General features: G+C 37.6%; 2 protein-coding genes and 1 pseudogene across 2 annotated transcripts in view; all 3 read left to right on the forward strand.

The window, feature by feature from the left end:
- Positions 1–2,694: 2,694 nt before the first annotated feature.
- Positions 2,695–9,311, forward strand: LOC113587430 (protein mono-ADP-ribosyltransferase PARP12-like). Its single transcript, XM_035523788.1, has 13 exons — positions 2,695–2,972; positions 3,238–3,373; positions 4,396–4,678; positions 4,791–4,841; positions 4,946–5,072; positions 5,968–6,133; positions 6,249–6,369; positions 6,465–6,561; positions 6,837–6,921; positions 7,413–7,543; positions 7,883–8,031; positions 8,580–9,052; positions 9,162–9,311. The coding sequence occupies exons 1-13, from the start codon at positions 2,695–2,697 to the stop codon at positions 9,309–9,311; spliced, it is 2,247 nt and encodes a 748-aa protein (XP_035379681.1).
- Positions 9,312–13,678: 4,367 nt separating this feature from the next.
- LOC113587431 lies at positions 13,679–20,722 on the forward strand (annotated as a pseudogene).
- Positions 20,723–26,824: 6,102 nt separating this feature from the next.
- Positions 26,825–27,307, forward strand: part of syn3 (synapsin III) — a 90,481-nt gene continuing 89,998 nt past the window's right edge. Inside the window, exon 1 of the mRNA XM_035535878.1 lies at positions 26,825–26,923. The gene's annotated coding sequence lies outside the window, so the exon portion shown is untranslated. The remainder of the gene's footprint in view (positions 26,924–27,307) is intronic.

Raw genomic sequence — 27,307 nt, forward strand, 5'->3', positions numbered from 1 at the left:
GCATTTGTTATACACAAAATCTATAAAGTGTATCTATAAAGTCCTTTAGTGAAAGGTAGTGGGCTCCAGAGCTGGGCAAGCATATTACCACATGATCCAGAAAATGCATGGCATGAAGTTTGCCAAAACATTTTTTAAAGGGATTTATAGTTAAATTGAAAAGCATTTATTTTATGATAGAATGTTCCTTTTAAACGCTTAACATTATTTGAGAAGATTTAAAAACAATTTTTACAATACAGACAAATTTTGTATAGTAGGTCATAAGCTCTGTAACACAGTACAGTCATACACTGAAAACAGATGTTTTTTAGTTTATAACAAATGTAACCAAAAGGTGACTATAAGCAAATATTTATTAGTAAATGCAAATTAACCATTTATAATCTTTAAAAACTCTAAAGGAGTACTAACTCCTTCATAATTGGAACTCTTGTTAGATCAGGCATAAATACTTTGTGTTTGTTTTTGCAAAAGCTTTGAACTCACAAATGTTCATCATGACCTTTACAAATTCCTAGTAATTGTGTTAAGCTTTGCTTCTCAGGTTGTGTTTGTAATTGTCTGATAAACTCTCTTAAAGTCATAGCACCACACTTCCAAAAGTGGTGCTGTGAAATGTGTTACTGAAATGTTACTTTTCATCACATGTATTGTAATGCTATTATATATATATATATATATATATATATATATATATATATATATATATATATATATATATATAAAACTTGAAATATTCAAAACCTTTTGTATGTCAATTTCACTATTAGTCATATTTATAGAATCTCAAAACACATTATCCAGCACTTTATATTTTACAATAACAAAGTGACAAAGTTTGTTTCTGTAAAGATGGAGGGTTAAGCAGGATACGGCACGTTGAACATAAACGTACATTTTATTGCACATGTAACACACGTCTCAACACAGACTAATTGGGTCAAACACCGACAACCTCAACGATAAGACACAAGACTTATATACACGCATGACAATTACACAAGGATCAGGTGAACAACACGAGAGGGCGTGGCAATACGGACAGACACACACACACACACACACACACGGAGACATTTGAGGGGGGGAGGGGCCATACCGTGACAGTTTCGGTAACAAAGGCTACACATTTTTTTTTTCATTTAAAAAGTGTGTTGTGCTTATCGGTGCTAATAAATATATAAAGAAAGAAATAAACTAAAGTGGCATTAGCACGCTACCAAGCTGGCTAACATACCTGACCAGATCACCAGGGAAAGCTAGCTTGTTATCTCTTTCATGTTTTCCTTCTCTGATCGACAAATAGCGAAACCTATCTGGCACATGTATGGTATTTACTGACAAACTAAACCTTGTTTTCAGTATCATGCAGTTTAGGTTCTAACAATGCACCTTTTCATGAACAATGTTATGACAATTGTGACTTTGTGCTGCCCTCAAATAGCTAACTTCTAGCTAGCATCTGTGAAGAATATTATATACTATCTTAATATGCAGCATTAAGAAATGCAATAGAACTTTAGTAAGCATAACAGTGTGATAATCCAAACAGCCAACAAGTGTGTTAGTGCTTCAAAGTAAAAAGATTTACTGGACAAGTTAGCTGCAGCAGTCTGCTCCTGTCCAACCACTCTGCTTTCAGTTTTTAATTGGATGTTCCACCCCATGTTGAAATGTGGGTTTTGATTGGTTTTGCGAGTCTCTCTATTGGTCAGTTAAGGCCTATAGGTCAGTGCTCCAAGTGATGAAGGAGAGCGGAGATTTATTTCTTATCTAAATAAAACCAACCTCGTTTTAACCGTGGTGGGGTGTCACCCCAGTACTTTGTAAAGTGGCGGGCCAAATGCCTGCTCACCCCTGTGGTCCTGACAGCCTTGGATTCGCATATGTCCTCATTCCTCATTCCTCCTCACCTCCATTCCACCTTAGTCCTCATTTTAATCCTAACTGGTAAAAAGACAGTATAAAAGACCACATGCTTTATTCTCCACCCAGTCCTTAGGAGACACCAGAAGATCCACATTTTTGCTCTTACCCACCTCCAAGTATGCTTGAAAAAAACCAATAAGAGTACTGAATATCTGGCACAGGCCTGCTGGAAGGTTGGTTAGAGCAAAAATGTGGTGTGTTAGGGCCCAAGGGCTGGGTTGAGAAACATTATTATTGAGTGTATTATCCAGTGATTGTTAATAATTAAACCACAGCAGGTGTGATTCTAAAGTGTTCCAAAGTGCAGAACCGTATCTTGTACCAGGTAAATTATATCCTACTTAAAAAAAAAAAAAAGGTGATCATAATCACCTTTCTTGGCATGCATCAGTTTTGTTTCCTTGTAAATCACAGGGCTGCATCTCATTTAGACTGCAATATATCCTTCCCTTACTCCCTCCTTTCTAGGGAGCTTTTCAAACTAGCAAAAGCTTGGCCAACAAAACAAATAAACAAGCAGGACAAATTTTTGCTGTCTGATTTTTTCCTTTGCTATGATGAAATATAATCTTCAATAAATTGCAGTTGACATGCTCGCCAAGCTGCAGTTTCCTATTGCAATTCCCTCCAAAGTGAAGTATACACCCAGAATGGACAATACAAGTGAATCTGGATGCAGCCCTCCCCGCCCCTTACAATGAGAAGCCTACACTACACAGTGACAGATGGACATTACAGAGGAAATAACAAAATCCAGTGGTCATGCAGGCAGCAGCTCTTATTAATCGCCTTCTATGTGCCCATGATGGGCGAATGGAGCTCAAGGATCTGTATTTTCAAGTATCAATACTGAATTTAAATGATGAAGTAGAGACTGTGCTTAAGGACACGAGTATGTTTGTGACCACTGGTGATGAAGACAAAGTTGTGGTCGCCAAGACCAAGCTGAGACTATGTAGGGTTAAGGACTGTGAAAACTGCAGCAACCTTCACCTGTGCAAACTGTACCTCTTTGGAGAATGCCCATATATCAAATCAAGGTAAGTGTTTTTGTTTATTTGTAATATGGTCTTTCACAGGCATTTTACCAATATTGGGTAAAGCTTGATGCAGGGAGAACATTGTACATTTACCAAGTTGCCTGCTTGCGCTTCAAACACATTCTGCTGTCAAGTTTGCCATTTATAGTTATCAGTAGGTATCATTCCAGAGAGTCTTATCAAGGATTTTGCTTATACAGTTTATTAATCCAGTGATATATAGGAATTCAGTAATTATGTTTCAAATCAATATCCCTCTGACCAGGAGAGGGTGCCGATTCTGCCATGACCTTTACCTAGGACATAACGTCAATGTGCTTCACCAACACAACCTGATGCACATGGACCGCAGTGAACTGTGCATTATACTTCTCCAGAATGACACTACCCTTCTGCCACCAGTAAGACTTAATGTAGTATACTGATTTTCTTTGGAAACATGGAGCTAAGATAGGTTTTTTAAAATCTATTTACTTATTTTTATTTATTTGTTTGACTGGCCAAATTACTATTTGCTGTTTGGTTAAATCTAGTTAAAATGTTGGGCCTGGACACACTGCATATCAAGAGATAGACCTCAGGAATGTTTTAGAATAGTATCACAGTGTTCAAGTAAATATTAAATATGTGAAAGAGATGGTGTATTGAATGTTGCAGCAGATTTCCTGAGTTCATTTTGTTTACTGACTAAAAGGTGTCCTACAATTCTGTTTGGTTAGTGAAGAAAGTGAAATTATACTTGATGGGCTGATTTATTTCAAAGAGAAACAAATCCAGTGTTATGCCAAAGCAAATAAACATTAAAAAGAAAACCACTGGGTGAACATATAACCAGTGTTGGAACATAGGAAAGGTGTTCGCCCCTAATCAGCCACACCTGAATTTCTTTCATCCCATATTTTATCACCCTCTAGGCCTGTAGCAGGGATTAGTGACACATAGAAAAAGAAATGCAATAGAGAACAAGATAGCACCAACCATACTGTTAACTACAGTATAACAATGTACAGCCCTTTTTTTTCACTTGTAAATAGAGTACTGGCTTGAGAAAGACCTAAGAAGTGTGCTATGCACTGAACCATACTTCAAAATGCACTTCAAATAAATAGGTGTAACCCTTAGATAAATAACAAGAATAAGCGAACCCAAACAGAAAATGACACCATGAAACAGAAAGGAAGGAAATAAAGGATTCCTCTCTATGAAGGTGTATGTCTTATCCCATTTTTAATTTTTAAATATTGCCTGCTTTGCTTAAATATTTCTGCTCTCTGCTAAATGTCTTTTTCTTTATCATTCCAAACTGCATTCGTTACTCTTCCTACTGCCCTCACTGGAGTACAGAATGCTTGAGAGTAAAAACCACCTAATTGTAAATCGGTTGAACATGACGTTAGAAAGAACTGATCATATGTACTCCCAGGTGTGCTTCACATATAACAGAGGCAGTGGTGAGTATGGAAACTGTCCTGATAAAGAGGCCTGCAACAGACTCCATGTCTGTGAAAACTACATCAGAGGGATCTGCGAGGGCACTAAGTGCAGTCGATCCCATGACTTCTACGAGCCTCACCCAATGAAAACCCTCCAGGCCAAGGGAGTGCCCAGTCAGCTGATGGGGTCCTTGCTGCCAGCTTACAAGAATATGCTTACAATCAGGGATGCTAATCGAATTAGCTACAGCAACACTCCAGCCACTTCGCCAGGTATTACAATGTGATGTCATATTATGAACAATTGGTTTATTTATAGAACATACTAAAGTTCACAAATCAAGAGGCAGGTGCTGATTGACTCTTTGGTTTTTACATCCCACAGAGAAATGTGAGATATGCCTGTACTACATCAAAGGTTTCTGCAAGCAAGGAAGTAATGTCACAAAAAGCCTAGAATGGTCCATGAATAACATACTGTGTGCAATACACATTATATATGGTAGTTTAAAGGCATAAAAGTCACTGTGGTTTTTACAGATAGATGCCAGAAAGTCCATTTCCATTTGCCCTTTAAGTGGGAGGTGAGAGATGGAAACAACTGGAAACTTCTGCCAGATAATGAACAAGTTGAAAGAGCATTCTGTGATCCCACTAAGACATACAGGTGAATATGGTAATATAATATGACCCCACTTTTTTCTAGGCAGATGTGCGATCAATAATGACATTTTTTGAGGACCAGGGGGATGGGCAGGTAATGGAACATACAAGGATGAACCTTTGGTCTGTTTTATTAACATCATCACTATGTTACACTTCTATTTCTTCTATTTAATCAGTTTTGATTTAAGCACTGTGTTATGTTAAACCAAGACCACTCTGGGAAAGACAAACTATGGACAGCACAAGAAAACAAACCATGCAAAATAAAAGCACATTATCTCTAATACTAAATAGAAAAAAAAGAAAACAAAGAAGTCCCAGCTCTTCCCTAGTACAAAAAACCCAAAACATTTACATGGAGTTTGACACACGCAGGTGACACAAAGCTCAGTCATTTTCAGTAATTCGACTGGCAGCTGATACAAATATAGCCCAAAAACTAACATCAGTGGCAGTCCAAGAAGTAAAATTAGTTTTTAAGACTCCACCCATTATTACATCAGCAGGGACCTAAATGGCAAGTGGCTCTTATCTCATTGGGAAGGCTAAGCCAACACACCTGGAGAGGGCACATAGAAATAGGGAGAAAGGAAAAATATAGGCAATAAGTCTATACATAACAACTAGAACCATACACATGACATAGAAGAAATAATATATAAATGCATTGTGTCTATTATAGGCATTCATATTAGCATTCATGTTTTTCCCAAATTACATGAAAGTTACACATATCTAATAGTATTAAATATTCAAGAACAGAAGATCAACTACAGGGGTGATGTTGGGTACTTCTGTTTTAGAAAACAAAGCTGTGAATGCTGGTCTCTAAATGCTTGTGCTGGACATAATGCATTAATTCCTTACTTTTGTCTTTTTTTTCCTATATTTTCTAGTGATGGTCATATACCTGTTCACTTCGATACCATGACTCAGGGTTCTGTAAAAGTCCGCCGTCTCGCCACTCCTTCATCAGTACTGTTTCCAGCTTTTATCCTTACCACCTCCTGGATCTGGTACTGGGAGGATGAAAATGGGAATTGGATCCAGTATGGATCATCCGTGAGTAGTTATTCACACCATCCTAACGTAATATTATATAACTCTTATGACTCTCAGTTATAATTCCTGTAAATAGAAAATGTGTAAAATATGTATTTTTGAACATAACTAGCAGCGAGGGGCACACCATGTATCTTCCATCACCAGTGAGGACTTAGAGAGGAAATACCAAGAATGCAGTAGTACTACAGCTGAATTCACAACAGACCAACACTCTTATGAGATCAACATACAAGGTTGTGGTGGTATTCATTTGCTTTTCATTTTATCTGCCATGTTTAAAAAACATTTTACATTTTACATTTGACTTTTTTATTCTTTCTTTCTGCAGACATGATGCAGTCTAACAAACAGATCGGCACGAAAAGGTTGGTTAGGAGGAGACCATTCTTTCTCTCAGCAGAGGAGGTACACAAAGTCAAAACAAGGTAATTTCTGTTACACCACAAAATCCATCAAGAAGAAGCTTACAAAATACAGCAAATATCAATTAACGTTAATTATTATTGTATTAATATTGTGTTAATATTGTGTTAATATTTTTATTCTTAAACAGTATCTGAAGGTGAGATCCAGATTGAGTAATAAGTAAAAATAAGGCATAAAAGGTTATGCTTAATGCACTGATTTTTGTGTTCACTACCACTGTCAAAAGATTATAGAATGCGGCCTTGTAAAAATGATATAATTTTTCTTTTCTTAGCCAAAAGGATGTCTGGGGGCCACAAAATCACAAATGTTTGCCTCATTATTGGGATAAAACCAGTATACCTGAATCTGGTTTCAAGGTAACTCATTTAATAAACCAGAAATTCTAAATGCCTTGATAATATATTTTTAGTTTATATATATTTTAATTTTAATCATGGGACTGAATGGTAGAAACCAAAACTTGAAAATGAGCAGTTAAAAACACAAATATACATGCAAAAAAAATGAATACAGTTAATTAAATTGTTTTATTACAGACTCAATTTATTATTCAATACTACAAAACACTAGTTGAGTATGTGACTATTAATTAAAGCCTGCGTTCAACATAAATTCTGACATAGTTCTTGCTTAGTTTAGTACCTTTAATTCTAGATATAGTATAATATACAGTATATAGACAAGTATAATAAGTCAACTCTGTGCAACCATCTTATGTTAGGTATTTTATTAAGAAAATGAAATAAACAACAGTTGATGTAAACTTTAATATTACAGTATGTTTATGTCCAAAAATTATCCTATAAAAAATACCAATTGTGTATCAACTGTAATGTTTTCTTTCCAGAGAGTTCCCTTACACAGCATTTCTGATGAGTATAAGAAAATTCACAATCTTTTTAAGCAGACAATGTCTGCTTTTAATGTGAAGAGCATCGAGAGGGTACAGAACCGGGGTTTATGGGACGTTTTCCAATGGTATGTTACATGGTCCACAAAACACAGATCTCTTTTTTCCCACTTTTCATTTCTGTATCATAACGTTTACTGCTCCCTGCCATCCACAGTTTAGTGTTTTCTGATTAGACCTATAATTGATCATTCAGATATCAGTGTGCTATTTCTAAGATATATCAGGCATAGAACAGCAGAAGAAACATTAAACTGTGCAGTACAGGATTGGGACAGGATGTTTTACTCAATCAGACTGATTGATTGCTTGTGTTTCATCATCACATGTCTGCAACAACAAAATGTAGAATATAGTCTCATTTCTTTGATTCATGATATTAAGGGTCTTTTATGTGGCTCTTACAGGCAAGGTGGTGTGATGCGAAAGAGAACTGCAGGCCAAGAAAACCAGAGACTTCTGTTCCATGGCACCGAGTCCAAACACACTGATGCCATTTGCCGGCAGAACTTTGACTGGAGGATCTGTGGAGTTCATGGTACAGCTTATGGGAAAGGTGGGCTCAAAATCTGACAACATTTGTTTGAAAGATGTAATATACCCACAATTGCACAAAAAAATATTTAACTGATTTTATATTGTAATAGCTATAAAATTGTTGTTTCTCATTTGATTATTAATTTGAATCTCATAGGGACAAAACTGCAGTTCCGTGGCCTTTTAGTGTTTAAGTTTTCAGTGGTATAGTTCTTGCTATATTCTCCCAGACTTAGACACAGAAGTCCACTGCCTCCCTTCAATCCCATGCCCTCTCTCCAAAGACATGCAATTTTAGCATTTATTTTGAAATGTTTAGTTAAGATCGGTCAAAGAGACATTTTGTTCTTAGATCAACTATTTTTAGAAAACAGTTATTGTTTATATAAAGTTGGTACTGTTTATGGTGAAATAATCAGCTCAGATATAATTCAGCAGATTTGCCTCATTTGTCTTTTGCGACTCCCTATTAATACCTTTTGTATTATATACATATATAATTATATTACCTTTTGTGAAATATAAAGAAAACTGAAAGGAACATCTCACCTACATTTTTTGTTACAGGAAGTTATTTTGCCAGGGATGCCAAGTACTCCCACAGCTACACTGACAAGTCTGGGATGCGGTGTATGTTTGTTTGCCGGGTACTGGTAGGAGAGTACACTACTGGACATTCCAGCTACCTCCGCCCTCCCCTGAAAGATGGAGAAGACAGCATCTTCTATGACAGCTGTGTAGATGACATTAACAACCCCTCCATATTTGTCATATTTGAGAAGCATCAAGTCTACCCAGAGTACTTAATTCATTATAACGATGTGCATGTCACTACCGTGCCAGCTGCCCCAAAACAACTGGCCCCACTTCTTGTTTCCCGACACTCACCCCACATGTCGGGTTTCAAGCAGCTGTCCGTGCCCTTCCCATGCAGAAAATTTGCCAACAGCTCAAAGACTGAAAGGCCAGTTTTGAAGAGATCATCTAAAGGATTTGGCTCAATGACGTCTTTAGCAAACCTCTCCACTCATAACAATACTGTAGACTCATTTAAACATCAGAATTCAAGATCAAATCTGACCCGTTTGCCTAGGCAGTTTGGTTCGTTAACTTCATTATAAAATTTGTCGACACATGCTCATGTTTCAGGCACCCTTGCCCTTCCTGCCAGACCTCAGACTAGTGTTCCTCGACAAAGGGCCAAGCATGAAGCAGCAAATCAAACTCCCAAAAGCTCTACAGGGGTTCATCAGATTTGGTTGGTGTAGTAACATTTTGACTGAAAGAAGCCTTACCTAAAACTTTGATAGATCATGTAAAATATCAACTTGTATACAGAATTGTTAGTAAAGAAGGGGTGATCTAGAAAAGACCTGAGCTTATGCTTGAATCTGCACTCTTAACATTCTGTAAATTATCTCCTCAAACTTTAAAAACAAGCTTAGACAGTTTCAAAAATTTATAGTAATATGTCTCATGAACTTTACAAGGAAATGTCACAATAGCCGCACCATCTATCGAATGCTGACTTTGTCTGTGGGTTGTTTGCTTCTTTGTTTGCGTTTATTAAATATGAGGTTTGTTTTAGAATTTGTATAAATGCTCCAGTCTTAAGCAAATTTGATTCAAATTTGATTCAAATTTGATTTCACCTTGCCAGATGATGAAATGACAGGAGTGGTTTTGTTTCATATTTGTATTGATCTCATCATTTTCATTGCTGCATTTCTGCAGTGATAACATTAATACTAGTGTTTTAACACACTGAGAGAGTTATGCTGCAATGGGGTAACAACCCCAGGAAGACCAGCGTGAGCGCTGCCCATAGATTGTTTTTTTTTTTACCACATTTGTGAGGTAAAAGTGGAAACCCATCAAGACAGGCTCAGTTGCAGATATATACAGGGGAAGGAGAGGGAACCAAAAAAAGAGATATTAACCTGATTGAGAAATCAGAAGACAAAACTCTCCTACACTAAATGCAATAAGAAGTGATTGTAGATTCGATAAATTAAAGTGGAAAGGTAAAGTGCTTAGACACATAGCAACTCAAATTAAACAGAAAGACAAAGAGTGAGAAGGAGAGCGGTCCGCATCCAACCAGACAGAACAGGTTTATAGGCACACAACATTTTCCCCAAAAGAAAGGGAAAGGTTCAGGCCCCTCAAATCGCCCAGTGTAAGAATTGAACACTGATCTGCCCAAGGTTTGGTGGAGGGTTTACACCACAGGGAGAGGAGAAGGGTCAGTGATGATGGAGAGCTCTACTCTCTCTACCAAGGAAGAAGTAGGTGAAAAAAAGGAAGAGGAACCAACTGAAACTGAGCACTTGTGTACACAACTGTCACATGATCATAGATAAATGAGAAGCTCTGTGAAATGAGCAATAGTTACTGGAAAGTCATGTGGCTTTTCCATGAAAATAAAAGCCAACACAGGAAACCAGTAAATGGCTGTACAAAAAGTGAGAAAGAAAAAATGAATTAAATGATGCTGTGAATTTAATGCAAGGCAAAGTATGCTAATTGACTCTTTTAGTGCTACTGATTAGCTAGCTAATTAATAATAAACACAAATTTATAGAACATATTAGTCAATCTGATGTCAAATAGGGGACATTTATGAGTTGACTATGATATTACATTTGTAAAATGTAATATCATAGTAAGTCGCTCTGGATAAGAGCGTCTGCTAAATCCCGTAAATGGATAAAAGCGTCTGCTAAATGCCGTAAATGTAAATGTAAATGTAAATGTAAAAAGTAAAACTATAATTAAATTTTGATGAAAAGTAAGACTTTGGATGATTTGATCCTAAATCTTAAATAAGTCAATAAATAAAAAGTAAGATTTATAACTATAGTCTTTATTCAAGCTAGTGTTGCTGGTTTTGCAGTGGACTTTTATTTTCTACATAATCAAAAACAAGAACATTTTGAAAATGGTTTAAATGTTGATTTGTTTTAAACAAGCTAAGACACTGAGATGCCATCATATCCAACAGATTTCAATAAGTGAAAAAGTGTGATTTCTGATGTTTGGAAATTACATACTGGATATACCAGTGTATACATCATACACTATATATTGGTCTTTTAATAAATATCCATACTTTGAAGTTACATATAGCTCTATGGACAACTGGTAACACATCTTGTACTAGGTGATTTCTGTCTTGTCATAGAATTTCTGTCATTTTGGGTGTATAGCCTGCAGTCAAACTAATGTGGCTGGGAAACAGTTCAGCAGCAAACTACTTTACAAATATCCTGCTTCTGTCTTTGCTTGTCTCAAATGATTGATGCAATTTGGTGTCGCAAATGGAACTGTATTAGTACTAGTAGTAGTAGTAGAGTACTACTTCTACTAACACTACTCCTCTTACTACTAGTAGTAATAATAATAAATAAAATTAATAATCATCATCAGCATCATATTTGTTATTATTTTAATAATACAATATAAGAATGACAAACTCCCTGTAAACTGCAAAACCAGGATGAAGGTTTGGGAGGAACCAGACCCACTGGGCAGCTGGACAGCCATCATCCTTGGCTTTCTGCATGTTCTGAAAATCAAGGGTATATATTTAAGATCTGTTGTAAGGAATAACTACATAAAAATGATTTACAATATATTGCCCTCCATACTCATACTATGTTTAGGAATGTTAACACAAATGTGAATTATTTAAAAGAATACGCCTATGCATATTTTAGATGTGAATATTTTTGCTACATCATCCTAAATTAATGTGATGTCAGTATTTTAAATCAGCATTTCCTTTGAAACCAGCCTTCTTATCCTTATTTCTTTCATTGTAAAAATTAGGATACCAATGCTTGTGGGCAGCCCATTCCATACACATGTTGTGAAATACACAGTATATCAGTATAATGAAACATTGCTCTTTTTTCAAGGAATAAAAAAGTGGATACCTTTTAAAATATTTAGACTTAAGTAATCTAAATTAGGTTTAGTGTTGACAGATGCTGTATGCAATCTAAATAATAAAAATGTTGATTAGTTGTTCATTTTAAGAGACCTGTCTTATATTCTCTTTTGAATATTTACTGTTGAACTTGAATAAAGAAAAAGTATTTCTAGAATACTTGATTACTAAAATAGTCTATTGGTGTAGCCCTACAGGAGGGCATAAACCAGGCAAAGACAGACTAGGGCTAGGCAATAAGGCAAACAACAGAAATGTGTAAGAATCAAATTCTTGTTTTAGTAAAAAATCGCCATGTTAGTCGAGGAAGAAGATCATATTAGATATGGACTGTCCATGTTGCTGCTAATCTGATGATTTTGGACTCTTTACTCCTCTTCTGTCCTTGAGCAGCACTCCTTATTTTCATAAAGTGATTGTCCAAGAACCTCTGATCACCTGTAGCAATTGGCTAATCTCCAGCTGCTCCCAACCAACTCTTATCACTCCTTTAACCTTTTATTACACACTAACATACACCCTGCTTCCCCTCCCTGTTCCACTTCTCTCGCACTCATCCTCCTCGAACTCTACAAATACCTTCCCTTTGCAACTAAATTCACTAGAGCTTTTCTGACTACAACTGACTCTGGTGTCTTGATTTTGGGGTCGCTCTCAATGCTCGCAGAGAGAACGGACTGGACAGAGGGGGGCTCACTCATTCAGACCGCAACATATCCTTACCTTACTCTCTTTTAGGGAGCTTTTCACTCTAGCAAAAGCTAGAGGGGGGAAAAAGCAAACTTTTTTAAAGATTTTTTTTTTTCTTTTGCTATGAAGTATACTCTTCCATAAATTAGACTGGACATGAACAATATTGGAAAATGTGAAGCTTCACCCAGTACACTCAACTGAAATTGGATGCAGCCCTTAGGCCCCCCCACCCCACCCCCTTTGAGAAACCAACACTGCACAGTGACAGAACAGCAGTCATGCTTAAGGACACGGGTATGTTTGTGACCACTGGTGATGAAAATAAAGTGGTGGTTGCCAAGACCAGGCTGAGACTGTGTAGGGAATAAGGACTGTGAAGGCTGCAGCAGCCATCACCTTTGCAAACTTTACCTCTTTGGAGAATGCCCATACGTTAAAGAAAGGTAAGATTATGTATTTTTCATGAAAGTCTTAGACATGGGGTACCTATATCCCCATATATTTACAGATGTCTCAGGTTTACATTTTGTGATTTTGTTGTGTTGTACAAATTATTATTTATTTTCTCTTTGGAATTGTATTCTCTCATCTGCTAATTTGGCATACTTAATGGCCACTATATGTCATCTCAACAGCTGCATCTAAGAACACAACTGGAAACAATAGTTGTAAAATAGATGTTTTTCTTCAAGAAAAACCACATACATCCCATTCTTCTGTAGCTCACCTGGCAAAGCAGGTAGAACAGGGTTCTGGTAGCACCAGTGTCACAGTTGTAATGGCCAAGGGCACACATGCACTCTCCCGGCGATAAATATGTAAGTCAGTCTGGATAAGAGTATTACAATGTAAACGTGTAGTCAAATTTGCTTCCAGTGTTTCTGAATACACCAAAATGCTTTCAAAAGCAAATATTTCAAGTTATTCAATGCTCTAATAAAATAGTAGAATTCAGGAACTATACTCAGTAGTTATGTATCAAATCAATATTTTCCAAATCACAGAAGGTGCCATTTTAGTCATGACCTCCATTCGGAACACAAAATCACTGCGCTATACCAACACAACCTTTTGGATCTGGACTGCAGTGAGCTCTGTGTTATACTTCTACAAAATGACCCTGCTCTACTGCCACCAGTAAGACATTATTATAGCATACTGCTTCTTTATGGGAAAGCTGCATTTCATTGAGATTTTCTTTGATGCTCAGTCTGAACATGTGATGACTTAGGAGATAGACATTATATTTGTCAGGAAAGCAAAATAAGACAAAACTAAATTTTAATGTTAATTATATGGCATGTGTGGCAGTCAGTTGCATGTTGAAGAATGAATACTTTACTGTGATGCATTTGCATGATCCTTCAGTCTGTTACAATGCAGTATTGCATTAAATCTCCTCATACAGTTTGCACATTACATTCATTTACTGATCATTTGAACCAGTATGGTTTTGTACACTCTCTGCTGTGAAAATATTAATCAAGGTTATTAGTTTCCTTGTAACCAGAAAGACTGTAAGCTCTGTTTCCTTTATTGACTGAGTTATGTCAGTGTTAGTCAAACAAGATAATGGTTAATGAATAACTTGTGATGAATAACTGTCCATGTGCTGATTAGAAATGTATTTCTACCCCACAGTCTGTAAATAATGCCAAGGACTGGTTTTAGGCTTCTGAACTAGGATGAACTAATGAGTTGGCAGCAGTTAATAGTGAAGTTAACATAAAACATACAGACATTATATCTGTTATGTTGATGACATAGATGTTGGGCAACTTAGACAAGCCAGCAAGCATGTTGCAGTTTACTGATGAATGAGTGTTAATTGAATAGAGAGGTGTAGCTAAATAAATGTATACATAGCATAAATCTCCATTTATTTTTGTTAGCCTGAGTGAGATAGTGACCAGAATCAGTGTTTCTGCCATTTTAACAGCACTGCTGTATTTTATTTTGGGTTTTTTTTAGCAGTTGAGAGGCACTATAGACACTACTGCTGATATCTACATTTACATTTATGTTTACATTTACGGCATTTAGTTACATCAACATCATCATTTTTCACCAATATACACTCTAACAAAGTTCATCTGAAAACAGTTTTGCTCTTTTTTGCTTTCCTGACAAGTTCAACATACTGAAGGCTTGAAAGTTGAAAGAGCACTTTTACTGGCTTTAAATGTCAATCCCATGACTTCTACGAGCCTCATCCAATGAAAACCCTCCAGGCGAAGGGAGTGACCAGTCAGCTGATGGGGTCCATGCTGCCATCTTAGAAGAATATGCTTAGAATCCAGGATGCTAATAGTTGCAGAATTAACAATAGTACCACTCCCACAAATGTACCAGGTATTATTTGCACATTTGCTTAATATATTTGCATATATTCCAGGTGATATGTATATTTGCATATATTCCAGGTGAGAAACTGCAGTGTACTATAATAAGAGCTGTAGAGCTATTTTGTTGATTTTGATGTCACCACATTCTTAAAACTCAATTTCCATAACAAACGGTTAAAAAAAAACAACAAACAGTTGCAATACTTGTCTGATTAAAGCCTTTCCTCCCATAAAACATTGAACAGTGTAAATATAAGGACTGCAAAATATAATTGGAATGTTTAGACAGAGATAAAAAAAGGAAGCATGCTATTTGCACCCAGGTGTAAGTAGAGATGTATAATAAATAACAGTCACTTCATAAATATTGTTTTTTACTTTATGGTGTTAATATATACAAACATACATCAAGAACTTCACACCTGGATCCATAATAAATAAATATAATAATAAATCAAAATATAGGTTTTGCAGATAAAGATCGAGCATAGTCTTTGACTAAATACGTTGTCATATGGTGCCATGGTGATTTGGCATTGTTACCTTTGGTAACTTTGTTATGGCTAGTCTCTGTCCACCAAAGTCCTAAGAAACATTTTTGTTTATCAGAGGTAATGTGAATGGTTAGCATACAGTACTCAAGAGGTACTAGATTTTGCAATAAAAAAAGAATATATAAATATTGCTGCACTGTCACTATTACATTTTTTCTTATTCTGCAGAGAAATGTGAGATATGTCTGTTCTACATCAAGAATTACTGCAAACAAGGAAGTAATATCAACTTTCATTTCAATGCCTGAAACAGTATGTTTAGTATATGATATTCAATGTATGATAGATCACTTCTAATTTCATTGTTGATTGTGTTTTTTACACAGATAGATGTCAAAAAGTCCATTTCCATTTTCCCTATAAGTGGGAGAGGAGACAGGGAAACAATTGGAAGGTTCTACCAGATAATGAAGAAATAGAAAGAGCATTCTGTGATCCCACTAAGACATACAGCTGTATGTGCTTACATACTTATGATGCTCTCAAATAATCAAATAATTATGATGATACTTATGTATGCTCTCAAATAATCCTTGTGGTTTTACACAAACATTGGCTACCTATTCATAATGCATAAGGTATCATCTGCCTGAAAAAAGGCATATGAAAGCCATCATCATCACATGTTGGGTGAAACTTTTATTACAGAGAACATACCTAACATGAAGAAATACCATAACAATGTTACAATTTCTTTTTCCTCCTGTTGCCTGTAAAATCTCCAGTGATGGTAGTGTACCTGTAAACTTTGATACAATGACTAACAGTTCAGGAGAAGTCCGCCATCTCTCCACTGTTTCCTCTGTCCTGAATCCCACTTTCATCTTTGCTACTATGTGGCTCTGGTACTGGGAGGGTGGAAATGGGAATTGGATCCAGTATGGATCACAAGTATGTGGTCCTTCAGAACTACTCTATCAGAGTACCGTGTGTCATTAATCAGTTTATGCAAGGATATTGTTTATCTTTTACTAATAGCAGGGAACACACCACATGTCTTCAATCACCAGTGAGGACCTGGAGAGGAGATACCAAGAAGACCGTAGTGCTACAACTGAGTTCACAGCAGGCCAACAATCTTATGAGCTCAACATGACAGGTTGGACAATGTTAACTACTATGTTTGAAAGAACATGAGTTGACACTTTTATTCAAAGCAACTTACAATTATGACTGAATACACCTTGAAGGTTAAGGGCCTTGCTTAAGGGCCCAACAGTGGCAACTTGGTGGTGGGGCTTGAACAGGCAACCGTCTAATTAACACCTTAAACACTAGGCTACCACTGTAACCACTATGCTCCCACAAAAATATGTATTTTTATGTATTGCCTGTTAATAAGACAAGAGACTAGTGTACATTAGCAAGAGATTTTCCACTTTCTACTTCAAAAATATCCCGCTGATTTACAAATATAAAGGACCTAAAAAATGAACAGGTTGACAATTTTGTAATGAAGATATTCTGGTGAAAAAAGAAATAAAAGATGTACTACCAAAGATTCCATAAACAAATTGAACAAATTGAACATCTTTTTACATGCTGTTATATTAAGCTCAGCTTTCCTCCACTGCCCAGACTTAATGCAGTACAACAGACAGACTTATACCAAGAGGCCAGTTAGAAGGAGACCTGTGTTTCTCTCAGCAGCGGATATACAAAAAATCAAAGCAAGGTAGTTTCTGAGGCCTTCTTTGTAAAATACAATAAGACACTTATCAAATTTAGATACTGCAAGTCTCATCTTTGCAAAACTGTAAATTGTAACTTTCATCTTAGTTCTAAACATGGTTTAGAAAAAAATCCAGTTTCATTGAACAGAAATTAAATCAAAAGTTAAAGCAATATTATTGATTTAATTCTTTATGCACACAATATCTCTCGTCTTAGACTACATTTTTCATTTTATTTCTTTAGCCAAAAGGAATCCAGAGGTCACTTACAAAATATTAAGGCTTTGCCTTCTCACTGGGATAAGACCAGTATGCCTGAAATGGGTTTCAAGGTAACATTATCACGTGGCTATTAGGAACAAGCCAAAACTGAAGTTTGCATGTCTTACCAAATATCACAGAAATCAAGTTCATTTTTTTTGTTTTAAGCACCCCACTTCATAGCTTCCGAAAAAGACATTGGCATTAGCTAGTGATCTTCAACATAAAGATACACATTACAGAATAGGAGTGTAGAATACAATAAATAAAATTTAATCAATTGTCTTTCTAGGTGTTCTAAGTGAGATATTTACTGCCATCAGAAATATCAGGTGTCTCTCAAAGGAAATGTCTCTTCATTTCTTTTTTCTTTCTCTTCTCTTCCCCCCCCCCCCCCCCCCCCCCCCCCGATGAGTATACTGATGAGTATAAGAAGATTGTTGAGCTCTTCCATCAAACAATGGTAGGATTTAATCTGAAGAGCTTTGAGAGGGTGCAAAACTGGGATTTATGGGAAGTTTATCAGTGGTATGTTTCATGTTTGTTCTTGAGAGAGTCGGATGTATTAATGTCACAATTGCCTGGCTCAAGGCAAGTAGCATGAGGCCACATATGGATAAAGTCAGAACTGCTAATAAATAAGACATATTAAACCAATGGCAAAACAAAATGAAAATAGACTCCAAAGGAGTATGTATCAAAACAGGGACAAGAGCATTTTTATTCCCAGCAGTCAGGTAACTTCTTAATTCTACCCCATACAACAAAGAAATAAAGAAAAACATGAAGCAGAACCAAACAGGGTTATGATAGTTACAGCCAGGATGATACTACTGCGCAATGCATTTCGGCCTATACCCAATGTGACGTGGGGAGGCTTAGCAGGATGCGAAGAGGAGCCGTGATAGACACAGAAGACAACGTAGTTCTAAGGCCATCGGGGAATCAAACACTGACAATACTAACGTTTACACAAAGGACTTATATACGTTCACATTAACAACACAACGAGGAGCAGGTGTGAAACACATGGGGGCGTGGCCACACTGACACACACACACACACACACACACACACACACACACAAGGGTAGACGTTTGGGGGGAGAGGCCTTACTGTGACACGAAAGCCCCTGTCCTTTTGATGTCAGAATTAATAGTGCCTTTAAACTGGCTCTAATAAATGTGATATGCTGCAGCACAGTAAAGCTTAAAATGACTCAACAGGAAAGGTACAGTTTGGTTGTGTATCTGTAAATTTACAAGTTTTAAAAATACCACTCATTTCACCGTGCCGCTACTACATTTTGTGCTTACGTGATGCTCTCAGGTGATCCATTCAGCTTCACTGCACACAAGAGCAACACAGTCTGACAGCTAAACTCAGATGATTTAACAGTGTAGGTTTAACAAAAATTGATGATACTTGGTGGAATTTTAAGTTAGTGACGTGTCCAAATTTATCCAAAGATTTCTTATATAGTTATCTTGGCAAATTGCAGTCATCTAGCATTTATGCATGGTTTGATGGTATTTTGATGCCTTTAGAAGTGTCCACACAAAGTGCCCTGCTGAAACACCTCAGCACCTGCCCTTGTCAAAGTCACTGGTACCATGCTCCAGGTTGTTTTGCTGCGTTACTTATTCTCCACATTTCCAACAATACAGTATAATCTCAATGGGCCTATGTTAAATTTATGAAATTAAGGATTTCTCATTCTTACAGGCAAGGTGATGTGATATGAAAGAGAACAGGGAAGGAAAATGAGATACTTTTGTTTCATGGCTCTGAGTCCAAACACACTGATGCCATCTGCTAGCAGAACTTTGACTGGAGGATCTGTGGAGTTCATGGTACAACTTATGGGAAAGGTGGGCTCAAAATTCTAGTCTAAAAGAATACTTTATTCAACCTATAAAACAGATGCTTTAGGACAGGACCACACTGTTTATTGTTTCCCTTGTTTTCCCACATCTGATTCAATTTTTTTCTGATATTTTCTGCTCAAACAAGACTAGAGTTGGAGAAGCCTACTTTATAATGTTTTAATATGTTTTAAGAAAACATAAAATATTTAATAAGATAGCAATGAGTGATTAATCAACAGTGTAATTATTTAGTTTTTTTGTTAACAATTGTGTTGAACTCTCACAATAGTGTACTATATAATGGAGATGAATGCTACAGACAGTGTTAACCAAAACTGTGTCAGCGGATACTGCTGTTTTAGATCTTATCAGACTTAAGAAAGATGGGGGGAAAACCAGACAATATTTGTGTACAGGAATTAGAAGAGCGAACAGACAACACAGGCAAGAATGACCGGCACACGAGATGGGGGGGAACAAGGTTTAAATAGAAACACTAACGAAGGACAAACAAGGAACAGCTGGAGCTAAAGGGCAGGAGACAGGGAACCATGGAAACAGATGATAGCAGGAAAATGAGGAGGTGCTTCAGGTAGCCAGGGAAATGGGGACTGCTCCAGTATGAGAGCATGACACATCCACATGTTTATATACCTACAAGCATGATGTGAACGATAAGGTTCAGGTGTGAGATAATAAGGGGGTTGTGGTGACAAGAAAGGAGGTAGTCATACTGTACACAGTCAAGAATAAACTCCCATTGCACATGGCAGGCCATACCACATGATCATTGTGATGGGGACAACCCTAACAACACATACATACATATAAATATGTATATTGTTACAGGAAGTTATTTTGCCAGGGATGCCAAGTACTCCCACAGCTACACTAACAAGCCTGGGACGCGGTGTATGTTTCTTTGCCGGGTACTGGTAGGAGAGTACACTACTGGACATTCCAGCTTCCTCCACCCTCCCCTGAAAGATGGAGAAGACAGCATCTTCTATGACAGCTGTGTAAATGACATTAACAACCCCTCCATATATGTTGTTTTTGAGAAGCATCAGGTGTATCCAGAGTACTTAATTCAGTATGAAGACGGAACGGGGAGCATTGAACAGGTCCTCCCCAATGAGTTCGCATCAATGAGTCTTGTTAGTTCAGCTGATCTGACTTTATCCAACCAACTCTCTACCAACTCATCATCCCTAGACAACATTAGTGGAGAGAATGTAAAAGCAAAGGGTCCAACTCTGATTACTTTCACTTCTCCTCCATTTGTCCAAATTGTTCCTCAATATGTGGTCTCTCCACATTTCTTTACACATGTAAAGAAAAAATCCTCCAGCAGAGCCCACTAAACACCACTCTCTCATTACTCCAAGTCTGCCTCAGTCAGAAAAACTACAAACAGCAAGATAGCAAAGCCACAAAACCAGAAAAAGTCCCATGAAAAACTTACTAGTCCACTGACTGTTTTCTGTTTACTCCGGTCATATATTATTTTACCCTCAGTGTTACCCCTCTGTTTGTTTTGCCCTTTGTGTTTGTATTTCCCTCATTTAATAAACCGCCTCCTGTGTTTGCGTTCTACCTCTTGCCCCATTCCTACTGGAATCGTAACACTCACAAAGTCCTCTCACTAGTCTTCAGAGGTTTACCAGGTGACTTTAAACTTCATAACACTTAGGCCAAGCATCTGAAATGTGTAATTCCAACAGAGAATAAAATGTCTACCCTGGATTACCTCCAAACACAACAAAGGAAAAAGTGCAAACAAAAAACGTCACAAGATTTGCACATTACCATTACTATAGGCATGTATATGCATTTTAGGATATACAGGGTATAGAATATTTGTATATGATTTTTGTATTCAAGATGGAGTTGTATAAGATATAGTTGTATATGTGCAGGTTTAGATGTATCAGTGGCAAGGCATGTTCAATTCAAGATTATAAAATGTCCAGGATTTATTGTATCATACACAAGTGAGTATGCAGGTGAATCTGCTGGTATACAGTGCAGTGAGCTATGTAGTTACAATTCTAATAAATAAAGTGCAGTGTGTGTGTGTGTGTGTGTGTGTGTGTGTGTGTGTGTGTGTGTGTGTGTGTGTGTGTGTGTGTGTGTGTGTGTGTGTGTGGATTGTTGATAGAAAATTGCTGGACTGCTACTTGCTGTTCAGCAGACTGATGGCATGGGGGAAGAAACTGTTTGGCTGGTTCTGGAGTTTATGCCTCTGTATCTCTTGCTGTTTGGTAGTTGCAGTGGCTTGATTGAGTGAAGTTCTTGTTAGTCCTCCTGGTCTTCCTCAGGCAGCAGGATGGTGTATAATTCCAGGAGATTTGTGAGCTGAACCCCAGTGATGTCCAGGGCTGTCTGCTTCACCTTCTGCAGGGCTTTCCATTCAAGACCAGTGCAATTGCTGTAACAGATGATAAAGCAACCAGTGAAAATACTCTCCACAGTACAGATGTAAAATGTCCCGAGATGTGGGGATTCAGTCTGAACCTCCCGAGCCATCTGAGGTAGAGGAGGTGCTGTTGTGCCTTCTTCAGTACACATATGGTGTGTTCCATCCATGTATGTTCCATTGTCATGTGAACACAAAGGAACATGAAGCTATTGTCCCTCTTTGCAGTGGCCCCATTCATTGTGATAAGGGTGTGATAAGGGTCTTTTGCTTCCTGAAGTCAACTATTAGCCCCTTGGGCTTGTTGGCATTTAAAGAAAGGTTGTTTTCCTGGCACCAGTGTGTCAGGACTTCTTCTTTGCAGGCTGCCTCATCATTGTAATAGATTAGGCCCATTATCGTAGTGTCATCTGTGAATTTATTGATGATATTGGAGCTGTGCTTCACTGTGCAGTCAGGAAGTACAGGAGAGGGCTGAGCACACAACCCAATTTCGGTTTGGGCCAGTCTATAATGGCCTGCACCTTATATGTGTCCATGTCTATGCCCTCTGATGTGATATTGTACCCCAAGCAATGAAACTTGAACGTGGTGGAAGAGACACTTCTCAGCTTTAGCATACAATTTGTTCCAAAGCAGTGTTTTCATGACAATGCATTTAGATTATGTGTTCATTCAATCTGCTGGAGTAAATCAAATTATCATTGATGTAAACTAGAACATAATGGTTGATCATGTCTCTTAATACATCAGTTATAAATGACTGGAATGCGGATGGTGAGACTGAGCACCCATTCAGCAACACATACTCGAAGTGTCCTCAGGTGGTGTTGAACACTTTTTCACACACAAAAAAAAAGCTTTGGCTGTATTCTGAATCAGACTGTACTGTGGAGGTTGAGTTTGGTGAATATTGTAGCCTTAATTGTTCTAATGAGCCTGGGACCATAGGTAGAGGATAATGATACCAGAAGCTTTTTAATCTTCCTATAATCTATACAAGGCAAAAGACCTCTATATGAGGCCAGGGGGTAGAGTGAATGAATGAACCACCTTTCTCAGAACCCAAAGACTTTACAGCTTTTACATTCAGTCACCACACCAGTGTGGAGCAGCAGCAGCCAACTGTGCACAGCGTATTCTCAACCTTAAACCACAACCCCATTGAGGGACTGCATCAGGCACAGGAAGGGGAAAGAGAACAGTGCATCCAAGACAATACACCATCCATCACAAGGCATGCAGGCATACAGTCATTCTTGCACTCACACCAGGAAAAAGGGTAGCCCATTTTTATCTACCTGCCTTGTTTGGACTGTGGAAGGAAGACAGAGACCATGGAGAAAACCTTCACAGAGAGAGAGAACATAAAAATTCCACCCAGTTAGGAACACAAACCCAAGACCCTGGCACTGAGTGGGAAACATGCTAACCACCAAACCACCATGCTGCCCAAAGACAAATAAAGCCCTCCTCTAGCACCTCTATCAAAGTACACCTCTATAGTACAGGTCTCAGCCTCTGAGAGGGACTATACTTGTGCCTGTGGTGGAAGGACTCCTGTTCTGAGATCAAACACACAGACATCAGGTCAGTGCGGAGGGAGTTGGGAGACCTTTATCATACTAAAAACAACACGATAATCATGATAAACTGAGGGGTCTGAGGACAGATCAGGTACAGAACGGCTTTCTACTGAGGTAGAGAAACAGGGGTAGCTAAGACACCTGGAGAACCAGGAGGTTTTGTCATTTTTGGAGCAGGGAGTGATGGAGTCATGTTTATGCAACCAGGGCAAACCTAATATGATTCAATATATTACAGTTTGAGTGAGATAAAGGAACAATTGCTCATGGTATGTTGCTCTGAAGGTGAGCTGTGTAAACAAAAGTGATGGAGAATAACTGGTATGGCCCACTTACTGCCATATAGGCACAAATTCTGGGTTTGCATGCCTCTCTTAGGGAGTCAAGTGGGGTGGCCAGATGCACTGGCTTGGGAGAAGGATGAGGCTGGGAAGCTGGGAAGACCAGTGACCTGGAGCACAGATGGGAGGTTGGAGGTGGAGCAGAAGACCTACGAGTATTAGAGTTACTATTTCACTTCTGGCCTTTGATATATCAGAAATTATCTCAAATGCTGTTTTTTTTGTCCCAATTCTGTTTCTCTCTCCTGTCTAACTGACACTGTTAGATATATGAAACCTACCTACTCTCCTGTAGACATTGTTCCTTCACATGTTCTTAAAGAACTATGGGATGTCCTTACCTTTAACATCATAATGTTAACTATTTATTTAACATTGTAATGTTAACTGTTTAGTTTATTTAGTGACAATCTTGTTTCAAACACACTGTTATCTGCTCTGCTAAAAAGCCTAATTTGGACCAATCTATAAAACTAATTTGGACCACAAATCCAAGAACTCAGTCTGCATGTTCCAGATATAAATGTTTGTTCAGTTCCCTTTATTGTGCGGTATTGCCTTTGACCTGTAAGTATGCTAAGTGGATTCTCTGGTGTGTTTGCACTGTTTTTGACCCTGCCTGTTTCGTGGATTATGCTTTTTTGTATAAATATGGATGCAGTAACATATCTGTACTGGTGCTTCTTGATCTTAGTGCTGCATTTGACACTGTCAATGATAATATTCTCTTGGACAGATGGGCAAATTTTGTAAGGCTCTCTGGATGATGTAAAAATTCATTTTCCCCAAATGCCTACAGTTCTATTAACACCTTCCATTGTCTAGGGCTAGTTAACAACTGGATAAGAGGAATATTTTATTATAAAAATCTTACATAAATACTAGGCACATGGATGACACGAGGGTAGGATGGAAAGAAAATCTAAACATGGGACCACGTGGTGATCACTACGGCACAGGGGAGGGCACCATTATTTTTGCACTTTAATTATTTTTTTTTATTTCTTTTATTTCAGTTTTGTAGCCAGTTTTGTTAGCTCAGTTCCAAACTTTCTCAAATTTTGCCATTTTGTCTGAAGGGAGCTCCAGCTCAGGTTCCATTGTCTCTGCTCCACTATCCGTGGTTTCAGCTTCCCAAGACTAGATTTAATGGATCTACAGGAAATTGGCCTAATATAATTTATTTTCAGTTTAATCTGTGCACTGTTTCACTGTTGTTAATGTTGTAAGTTGTGATCCCACTGGAAGCCAAGAATTGATCTTCTCGCTCCTCTTTCACTAAGTGGTACCATGCAGCCATGACTGTGTCTGAGATAATGTGATCAAAATCAAATATATTCCCACTCCCATGTTTGTGAAATTACTGCAGAGAGATAATGCTAGTTTTATTCAAGATCATGCTCAAAATAGAAATAAGATAAAATAGACTTCAGAACAACATTTGCTTTAAAAAGGCACTTTCATTTTTCAGTTATTAATTCACATCAATTCAAATGTATTTGTATAGTACTTTTTACAACACATTGACACAAAGCAGCTTTACAGAAATCACATATACAGAGAATCCGCATCCCCTATTGAGCAAGCCAAGGTGACAGTGGTAAAAAACAAACTCCCTGGAGCATAAAGAACCACTTTCATAGATAGGAATTAGGCCTAGGCTTGGACTAAAGTGTAGTGCAAATGATGAATGAGCATTTGAACTTTCTTTTTCTGTAGATTTTAGTATAGATTTAATCTGGCTGTATGGAAGTGACCATTAGATTTATTTTTGGGCGGGCTATTTTTTATGTGAATTAACTATCTGAAATTAATTTCTTTTGAGCACTATAAGCACATAAAAAGTCTGTCTGTCTGTCTGTCTGTCTGTCTGTCTGTGTGTGTGTGTGTGTGGGCGGGGGGTGTCTATTCAAAAAGTTATAAATAAAATCAATGCAGCTCTTATGAAATTCCATTCAGTTTTGCACGAGTTCAATAATGTGTTATCCAGTCCCATTACATTTTCAGTGCATCACTCAGAGTGGATTCCAGACTGCTTTGAAAACTAGGTGCTATAATTACAGTGCTATGGTAATACCATATTTAATAATAAGACATATGATAATCGTAATGATTATGTCTAAGTTATCTATGACAGATTATACTGTTCTGCATGGCTTTGGGAGATGAATGTGTTCAACTATATAGTAACCACATATTCTCGTTGTGCTTTGCAAATGCTCCACCTCCTCCCAGCTGATTAGATCTCAATGGCTGACATCTGGCTCTGTTAAACTTGTAAATAAGGCCTGGAACTGTCAGGTGTGTGTAACAGTCAGGTGTGTATAACAGACCACATGTGTGCTGACCACTTTTTGTGTTTTGTGATGCAAATCCATGACCTGAAACTTGTCCTATTAGACCAGGAATAATATAGATTATCTTCACAGATTAAGGTGCCAACACCTTTTGGGAATTATGAATGTTTAAGAATACAGTGCTCTACATTAGCACTATATGCTGAGAGAATTAACACATTCAGTCTTCTCTTTGCATATTTAATAGCATAATATTTTGAGTATTTATTTAAGGGATAGCTTTATTAGTTATACATTGTATCGCTGTGTAATGAGAAATGTTTTTCTTGTGCATTTTGTTTTAAATACCTAGTAACAAGGATTCTTTTCCATCATTTTTTGACCAGTGGTGTGATAAGAATAACCAAATAACCAGCCTTTCTTCACGAAATCTTTAAGAAATCAGTCGCTGGCAATTCCGTCCAACACTCTTAATTAAAGATTCTTTTTTCCCGTAATGGATGGTTGTTATATAGTTTAAATAATTGGCATGCTGTTAACAATAAGTTTCTATTTAGATTTAGATTCTTCAAATAAACCTTTGATCAGCAGGCTAATAACAATACCCTTCCTTCTGCGATGCGCATCTGCTAGTTTACCCACTGCTGCTACAGCTATAAAAGCTACACTCATAAAATATTAATTTTCAGCCTTATAAGGAAATGGTATGAGATGCTTTTTAAATTTCACTACCGACTCGACCAATAAGACCCGAGAGTGATAGCAGAACGAATGCAATGAGACGTTCACGTTCCCGGCATGCATTGTGAAACAGGGAGTTAGCTTGGCGAAAGCTGTAGCACGAATCATCCAAGTGTTGTGAGACGAGCGCAGGGCATCCCCCCACGAACACAGAAAACAGACCGGATAAACGCACCCTGAGGTAAAAGAAAAAACGTACAGATGCTGAATAATGATTTTGTATTTACCGCAATGCAGTTACCAGAGTATTCATAGGAAGAATTGGTCCCCGGTATTTTTTCTGTAGTGTCGTATTGCTTTTCTAAATAATGGAGCATTTAATTGCAAGCCCAGAGGATGTGGCTGTCATCCCAACCGCTCCTAGTTAGAATAAATGGCTATTTGTTGAAAGGAAAGAAATGTAATTTTCTTAAGATATATATATTCTGTAAGTTTATCTATTTTGTCGCAGACATTATGGTATTCTGTTCTTTTTGTATGCACTGTAAAAACGCCGTTGTGCTGCATCAATTCAGGGTGTCGCAAATAGGATAGTACTGAGGAAAGTCGGTGGGGGGAATTCCTT

Source organism: Electrophorus electricus, chromosome 2, assembly GCF_013358815.1.
Source record: "Electrophorus electricus isolate fEleEle1 chromosome 2, fEleEle1.pri, whole genome shotgun sequence".
In the NCBI taxonomy this organism is placed as follows: Eukaryota; Metazoa; Chordata; class Actinopteri; order Gymnotiformes; family Gymnotidae; genus Electrophorus; species Electrophorus electricus.

Bases quoted from the DNA above. Each gene is read 5' to 3' on its own strand.
- LOC113587430 (XM_035523788.1), top strand. From the start codon at position 2,695: ATGCAGGCAGCAGCTCTTATTAATCGCCTTCTATGTGCCCATGATGGG. The intron at 4,679-4,790 runs GTATTACAATGT...TACATCCCACAG, and splicing joins CACTCCAGCCACTTCGCCAG to AGAAATGTGAGATATGCCTG. The intron at 6,922-7,412 runs GTAACTCATTTA...TTTTCTTTCCAG, and splicing joins TACCTGAATCTGGTTTCAAG to AGAGTTCCCTTACACAGCAT.